The sequence below is a fragment of the Mustela putorius genome, unplaced genomic scaffold, assembly GCF_011764305.1.
Source record: "Mustela putorius furo isolate JIRA1106 unplaced genomic scaffold, ASM1176430v1.1 tig00000281_pilon_pilon_pilon, whole genome shotgun sequence".
NCBI lineage: Eukaryota > Metazoa > Chordata > Mammalia > Carnivora > Mustelidae > Mustela > Mustela putorius.
In genome coordinates, this window is record NW_025421343.1 from 8,137,245 (window position 1) to 8,145,715 (window position 8,471).

Consider the following 8,471-nt stretch of genomic DNA (forward strand, 5'->3'; position numbering starts at 1 on the left):
TTCCAGACTGTTTACATATTGGTGTATTTCTCACAAACCTTGCTCACAAATGATCCCTCTGATAGAGTGAGATATGAAGATGGCCTTTCCAAGGATTATCTGAGATTTTAATATGGGAACAACAACTCTGTTTTCCAGAGTGTCTCTTGACTCACACTCCTAGTATTCCAGCCAACAACAGGAGAATTGTATAATGTCCTTCAGAGAACTCTTTGTCCAACATCCTCATCGGAAAACTGAGAGACACAGATCCAAGGAGGGTAAGATAAAGACATTTACTCAAACTAATATGTTAATGGAAGAAATAAGGTCTTCTAAACCTGTGAAGCATTATGAAATTAAATACAGTTGCTATAATTATCAAAATCATTATGAATTAATAGATTGACTTATTCAATAAACATTACTGTACGTTTGATGTTCTAGGTGCTGGGGAGTACAAATTCATGCTTGACCAATAAAGTATGGTAGAAATGGCATAATGCCATTGCTCAACCTAGTCTAAGAGGCTGGCATCTTCTGCTTTGCTCTGTGGAAGTGCTTACCAACAATGAAAGAAGTACTACTATCCCGACATCTCCATGCTGTAAGAAGTCCAAGCTACACAGAAAGACCCTGTGTTGATACTCTAGCTAATAGCCCCAACTGAGCTCTCAGCCAATAATCAGCATCTGACTACCACCCATGTGTGTCATCACATTTGAAGTCCAGTCCATATGATTCTTCTTATGACTCCAGCTCTAGTCATTATCTGCGTGAGAAAGTCCAAGGGAGAGCTGCATAAGTAAATCCACTCACAGAATCATAGGAAAAAATGTCAGTTGTTTGTTTAAGCCACTAACTTTGGGATAATTGCTATACAGCAAGAGATAATCACAAGAGTAGGTGAGGAAGAAATAATTTAAAGATTTTTAAACAGAAGAATGATGATAAATTCCATTTATAACTGAACATGTTGATCAGGTAGGGCCCTAAGATCAGAATCTTTGATGGTGGGAGTTAAACATTCTATCCCCTGATCTCACCACACACCCACATTTAGTTGGAATTTGAGGGTTGCTGGATGGAACTGAGTGAAATTCCTCCCCTCATGTTCAGAAATCTAGGAAAAAAACAAAAAGTACCAGGCCCCTTACACATGACTTTAGACCTGTGACTGATAAAGTATCAGATTCCAATTCTTGTAACAGGCTATTAATGTAGCATCTGATGATCCCTGCTTCCTGGTAATTACACCCTTGGGTAATTCCATACCTTTACTGGAGAGGGGTGACCCATTGAATCAATAAAATTTTGCAGAAATAACCATGTGTAATGTCTGAAGCTGTTTTGAATGACATTAAAGCTTCTGGCTTTGCTTGTCCTTGGGTTGCTCATGCTAGAGGAAGCCAATTGACATGTTGTAAGGATCCTCCAAAAGCCCTATGGAAAAACCCAAGTGATGAGTAACTGAACTCTCCTACCAGTGGCCAGCACAAATGTAGCACGTTAATGAGTTATCTTGGAAGTGGATATCTCAACCCTGGTGAAGCCTTAGATGACTGTAGCCTGGCCAGTGTCTTTGTGAACCCTTATCTGAAGTTCAGCAGTACTTTTAGGTTGATTTCTATGAGCTAAGTCCAATAAGTTTAAGTAATTTGAAATTATTTCTAGTCTTCCTATATTACTTAATTAAATGGAAATTAATTTTTCTTTAATTTCTAGTATCATATAGTATATATGTAGTAAGCAATGTATATAACATATATGATTAAAAGAATAGTTTTATAAGTTCAGATATATTTAAAATAGCATGTAAATATACAACTACAAGTTTAAAATATATATAATTATTGTTTAAAAATATATGACTACTAGTACATTTGAATTGTTCTTTGTCCATAGTCCAATAATTTTCTTCTCCTTTCATTCAGATGTAACTATTTGGAATTCTGAATTTATCACTTCCCTCTTTTAACATAATTTTATTATGTATATAAATATACCTAAATGATATATTGTTCACTTATTTTATTTTGATCTTCTAAATAATTAAAGTTGCGCATTATATTATCTTCTTTATTTTAATCTTTTCCCAAATTGTAATATCTTTGAGATTAGCCATAACTGATGCTTTTAACTGTGATTCCCTCATTTTCACTGCTGTAATGTATTATCTTTCTTATTCAAACCAAAAATATTTATCCAACTCCTTGTGAATGGACATTTGGCTTGTTTTTAGTTTTTTGCCATTGTAAATAAGGATGCTATGAACATTCCTGTATATGCCATTTTGATACATATGTAAGCTGTATATCCTAGGAGTGGGATGATTGACTGTATCAGAATATAAGGTAATCCCAGTTATCCCAAGAAGTTGTACCAATTTACGCTACTACCGGCCAAAAAGCAGAGCACTCATTGCTCCAAACTCTCACCAAAATTTTGGGAAATCAGACTTTGTTTTTTGTTAATTTGGAAGGTGATTATATATTTTTCCATTTTAATTTATTAATTAAATCAATAAAGTATTAGTTAATATTAATTATTGTGCATTATAAATAATTTATAAATTATAAATATATTAATGAATTAATGAATTGGATTGAATTAAATTAAAATTTTCATTTTAATTAATTTATTTAAATTCAAATTGTTCAGATACAGTGTATTATTTGTTTCAAGGGAAGAATTTAATGATTCATCAGTTCCATATAATAACCAGTGGCCATTACTCAAGTGCTCTCCTTAACACTTATCATCTAGTTACCCCTTCCCTCCACCCACTTCCCCTCCAGCAACCCTCAGTTTGATTGGTAAAGAGTGTCTTATGGTTTGCCTCCCTCTCTGTTTTTATCTTTTTTCCCTCCCTCCCTGATGTTCATTTGTTTTGTTTCTTAAATTCCACATGAAATCACATGGTATTTGTCTTTCTCTGACTTATTTCACCTAGCATAGCACCCTCTAGTTCCATCCATGTCATTGCAAATGGCAAGATTTCATTATTTTTTGACGGCTGGGTAATACTCCATGGTGTGTGTGTTTGTGTGTGTGTGTGTGTGTGTGTGTTTGACAGAGAGAATGAACATCTGGGTTCTTTCCATATTTTGGCTATTGTTGATAATGCTGCTATAAACATCAGGACATACATGCCTCTTCAGATTTCTATTTTTGTATCTTTGGGGTAAATATCTATGTTATCAATTGATTTATAAATTTAGGTGCCCAACTTGGAGGCCTAAATATTTACAGTTGTTCAATCTTCTTGTTGGATAGATACCTTTATTATTATTAAACGGTGCCTTCTTCATCTCTCGTTACTGTCTTTGATTTACTCTGGCTTTCTTTTAGCATGATGAATGGTTCTCCATCCCCTCACTTTCCATCTGCATATGCCTCTTTATCTAAAATCAGTCCCTTGTAGGCAGCATATAGATAGGTGATGGTGTTTTGTCTTTTCTATTGTCCATTCGCCTACACTATGTCTCTCTTCCCTGGAGGGGGGCATTCACACCTGCCGCTCTTAAGGAATCCCTCACAGAAGAGAGAATAATATCCCCTCATCTGTTCCAGGCTTCTTTCAGATCCCTTCTTCACCCTGTGTCTGAGCCATCTGCTGATCCAGTAGCACAGTGTTTCTTTGTTTTGTCTCTAGCACACTGTCTGGGTTTCAAAACTTCAGATTTTAGGGACCTGGCATGGCATGGACCTGCTCTGATCCTCTGAGGGAGAGTCTCTGCACATTGTGATCAGTGCTGGCTTGTCCCAGAAGGGCAGTTACACAAACCCACAGGGACTTGGAGTTTAGGGTAAAACATGGAAAAAAGTCAGTGTCCAGGTTAGATGCCCTCAGCAGGTGTTTCTGCTCATATGCTAATGAATGGAGCAGCTCAGTGATGCCTATGGGCTCTTTTGTCCCTGGAGAGACAGTGCCATCTCTCCCAAATGCACTCCAAGAAGGGGTACTGTCTTACCCGGTGCAACCCAGTGGAATCCTCAGACCATGATGTCCACTCCTGGGCCTCTACCCTCCTCTCTCCAGAGCACCTCCATACCTACCAGGCTCCACCCAGCAATGGTGCAGACTTGGAGCTTGACTGCTTGTAAAAAACTTGCAATTATTAGCCTCTCTCATTTTCCCTGTCAGTTTTTCTTGAGCAATGCCTTGCACCCTGCTCTCTCTTTCCCTCTCTCTTTTTCTCTCTTCTCTCCCTGCTCAGGGCTCCCTCCCGTCTGCGTACCAGTGATTCTTTTCTTCTCCAGACCATGGCTCCACATCCACATTCTCCAGGGTGGCCTCTTTTCTCCTGCTAGTTGTGCAATTGGTTCCCTCAGTCCTCAGACTGGTTCCCTGGCTGTTCAGAATGACATGACATTTATCTAGCTGTGTTCCAGGAACAAGGCCACCATAGGGTCCCTCTACTACTTCACCATCTTAACTCTGGCTCCTGGCTTGCCTTTTGAGTACACTATCATTCCACGTTTCCTTCACATCATGCCACAATATTGAAGCAGCAGCTTTGAACCATTGTTCCTACATGTTGTTTCAGTTCTTTCTTTTCCTTCAACTATGACTTTGCCCTCCCAGGACTTCAATTTCTGTGCCCACTAATTTTTATTTATTAATTTGTCTTTATTTACTCATATAAGGCAATGTTTAAAGAAATTCATATATATGCTTAGAGGGGTGAGTTCTTGACAGATTGCTCAGAAATACACTCTTGACATTTTCCTCAACCATCAGTATTTTTTTTAAAATTATGTACATGAGCATTTCTGCCATAGAGCTGCCTTTCTTACCTGAAGTTTTTTAGAATGCAGTATCTGGCAAAGGGTGGAGAAAGTTCAAACTTCACCTGTTTCTGGGGAAAGGGCTGGCCTGCCACCAGGAAGAGGCAACATCTGTGGCAATTCCCAGCCTTTGATGGGAAGTTCCCTCCACCCCAATGGCGGGAATCTCCTCTAATCCATGCCAAGCACTTCCCCATGACCCCTCTTCAGGCCCCACATTCCTGTTATTCATTTCAGCACCCCTCCTTCAAATTTGCTTATAAAAGCCCAGTCTTCTCTGACCTGACAAACCATTGCAAATCCCTGCAAGACAGGTGAGTAGAACCTGAGAGAAGATGAGACCTCATGGCAGGGGTTCTACTCTACATATTGGGGGGAAGGTACAGGAGAATTGTTGTCAGACACAGAGGACCTCTGATCTCAGCACAGCCAGCTTGGCAGTTCTCATGGGGTAGGAAAGAATACAGACTTTCCAGTTCTTTCCAGAGCTATACAAGGGGACAGATGTCACTGGGATCAATTTGTTCCTAGGGGACTAAACAGTGGAAAGACAAGGAAGACGAGGGACATCTCTGCATGCCCTCTCTCCAATCACGCTTTCCTTAGTGATCTCTGATTGCTTCCTCAGATCCCAGACATGATGCTGCCTCCCACAGCCCTCCACAGCATGTCCTGGATGCTGCTTTCCTGCCTCATGTTCCTGGCTCAGGTCCAAGGTGAGCTCTCACTGTTTCTCGGATGGGAGCCTTGTGACTGCTCAGGACCAAGAAGAAGAGGAAGGCTCCCGTGGTAGTGGTGGCATAAATCCCCACACAAAGAAATTGCCTAGAATTTGTCTGTCATCACTCCTTCCTTCGGGGTAACCAGGGGTGGCAGGCGTCCCAGTGGTCCTCTAGCACTGTAAGGAGGTCACTTCCATTTGGCCCCAGCACTCTCAGTTATGTTGATAGATGAAAGTGGAAAAGTGTGAAGGGTCAGTAATGAGATACAGTGAAGGAGAATGAGGACCCAGGGCAAGAATGGTCAGCCTAGAGTGAGGGAGGGTTGGACTTAGAAGGAGAAGGATGAAAGAAAAGAAGATTCCTCATTTAGTGGGATCGGTTCAAGATCCAGAAATCCTGAAAGTGTTGGCAATGGAGAGAGGCAGTCAAGACTTTGGCATCACTTCCCCAAGCACTGGCCTCATACGTATTCCCTTGGGCCACCTCCTTACCCTGGTCCCCACTGTCCTATTTACTTCTTCCTCTCTTTGGTTTCCTTCCACCGTAGGTGAAGACTCCCAGAATGATGTGCCCGCTCAACGGATCAGCTGTCCCAAAGGCTCCAAGGCTTATGCCTCCCACTGCTATGCCTTCTTTAGGACACCAAAATCCTGGGTGGATGCTGATGTGAGTACTTGGATTTTCAGTTAGGGTTTTAAAGGAAAGTGGGGGGGGGGGGTCAGTTCCATTTTCCAGAATTTCCTGAGCACAAGATTGAGCACACACCTCTTTCGCATATATGCCCTTCTCCCCTGTCTCTGCTCGGCCCTCCACCCAGTGATGTCTCAGTCTCCCTCTGAGTTCTCTCCCTTCCCCACATAGTTGGCCTGCCAGAAGAGGCCCTCGGGACACCTTGTGTCTGTGCTCAGTGGGGCTGAGGCATCCTTTGTGGCCTCCCTGATCAAGAACAGTGCGAACACCTACTCAAATATCTGGATTGGGCTCCATGACCCCACAGAGGTATGAACTCATCTTCTCTTTGTAACTCTCAGGCTGCTATTACCCCCAGGCCCACTCCCTGTCCCGTGTGCCTGTCCCTAAAGAGCCCTGGAGCTCAGAGGTCATGAGGGGAAAGGGAAGGCTTTGCATCAACTCAGCAGCTGAGTTCTGTGCAAATCCCTTGTCTCTAGCTGAAGTTGATCTGCCTCCTGTCACACTTGTACACAATTTGCACATGAGGCCTTATACTTCAGTTTTCTGAACTTCACAGAGGCTGCACATGTTGTGTTGAGGGAATCCTATGTGAAGATAGGATCCATTTTTCTTCTATATAACAGACACTGTCTTTGGGGTTCAGGGGGTAACTACAAATGCAACACTAATTGCTGTTCAGCCAGGAACGTGTTATTCTGGGTGGTTCTGTAGGTCTTTGTCACTATTGGTTTGGGAATCTGCCAATAAGAGCAGAGAGTTAGGAAGAGTTTCCCAGAGGAGAGCTCTGGGTCCAGGGCAGCAGCTAGATGAGAGAGCAAATTTGGAGATGCTGGGGAGGGGTTCATGCCAGGAGAACTCTGATGGCCATTCAGCCTCACCAGATTTTATCTTCTGTAGGGCTATGAGCCCAATGCAGGTGGATGGGAGTGGAGTAGTGGTGATCTGCTGAATTACCTTGCCTGGGAGAAAGACCCCTCCACTATTGCAAACCCTGGCTATTGTGGGAGTGTGTCAAGTAACACAGGTAGGTAACAGAGGAGCTACTTCCTCCCCAGAATTTTCCATCCTCTTTCCCCCATTTCTCGGCATGACCTTCAGAGGATCCTTCTGAGCAAGAAATGTAGTATTGGTTTGCCTTCCCACATTCCCTTTCATCTCTCCTTTCTTTGAGTCTCCTTCCTCTGGTGGATACTGGGCAGAATGAGAGAGAGGCTTTGGATCCTAGACCAGAATCTGGGATGCCTCTCCCTTGGGTTCAAGAGCTCCACTAGCTACATCTACCTGAGCTCTTTTTTCTCTCTAGGATATCTGAGATGGAAAGATTACAGCTGCGCTTCAGGGCTACCCTACATCTGCAAGTTCAAGGACTAGGTCTGAGGAGACATCAGGAACCTGGGTTTTGTATGCAGCTCGTCATGGACTTGAGACCAAGTGTGAAGACCCAGTCTGGAAGGGAATAATCTCAAACCTGACCACTTCATTCTGAACTGTCTTCCTCCCTGCTCATTTATCTTCATGTTCTTGTGGTGTATTACATGGCCTGGGATCTGAGAATGCAATAATAAATGCTTCATTCCATTTCATGTGCTTTTGTGCTCCTATCTCATAGCTAGACTCTGAAGAAGAACCAGGTGCGGGAGGAATTCTGGGACTTGCCCCGGTCCTATATTATCCATTCCCCCAGGAAAACACTTAAATGTATATCCCGGCAGTGTGTTTTTGATCAGTACATAGTCTCTGTTCATTCACATGTGTTGTGTACAAAAAAGACACGGCTGTCCCACACACTCTATTGCACATTATTCTTATTTGTGACACAAACGGGCTTAGTGGTGTCTGCTGTTTTTACAACAGCACTTCTGAAATCATTTGCAATGAATGATCACTTTTTTTCTTTAATTTGTAAACCACCTTGGACCATGACCTTTATAAAATACCACCAAAAAAACCCGAATTACTTGGGTTCTGACTGCAGTGCTTACAAGTAGGGTGTTAGAAGTTGTCACGCTCTTCATTAAAACAGTTCTGTTCTTAAACCAACCTCCAGAAAAGTGTTTGAAATTGCTATAATTGCCTTTGACCATTTGGGATTCCTCTCCTGGGACTGGACTTAATTGCTTTTCATACAAAATCAGGATTTTTCAGTTTTTTTGTTTGTTTTTAGGAGGATTTAAAAATAATAGCATTTGATAAGATAGTCAGTATTGTCTCCTACAACTAGGGCCAGCTTAAGTTCATACTGATCACAGAGGATATTTTGCTAAATTTATGGTTTTTATTCATAAC

The 8,471-nt window shown here is 41.9% G+C and overlaps 1 protein-coding gene across 1 annotated transcript; it reads left to right on the forward strand.

The window, feature by feature from the left end:
• Window positions 1-4,974: 4,974 nt before the first annotated feature.
• On the forward strand, window positions 4,975-7,768 carry LOC101690036 (lithostathine). The gene is made up of 6 exons (XM_004742290.2): window positions 4,975-5,084; window positions 5,399-5,486; window positions 6,040-6,158; window positions 6,354-6,491; window positions 7,083-7,209; window positions 7,489-7,768. Exons 2-6 carry the CDS (start codon window positions 5,408-5,410, stop codon window positions 7,554-7,556), a joined length of 531 nt encoding a protein of 176 aa, XP_004742347.1. The 5' UTR covers window positions 4,975-5,084; window positions 5,399-5,407; the 3' UTR covers window positions 7,557-7,768.
• Window positions 7,769-8,471: the final 703 nt, after the last annotated feature.

What these genes read in the sequence shown, in the direction of transcription:
- LOC101690036 (XM_004742290.2), top strand. Translation starts at nt 5,408, where the DNA reads ATGATGCTGCCTCCCACAGCCCTCCACAGCATGTCCTGGATGCTGCTT. An exon ending in AATCCTGGGTGGATGCTGAT is followed by an intron (nt 6,159 to 6,353) that starts GTGAGTACTTGG and finishes TTCCCCACATAG; the next exon opens with TTGGCCTGCCAGAAGAGGCC. An exon ending in GGCTCCATGACCCCACAGAG is followed by an intron (nt 6,492 to 7,082) that starts GTATGAACTCAT and finishes TATCTTCTGTAG; the next exon opens with GGCTATGAGCCCAATGCAGG.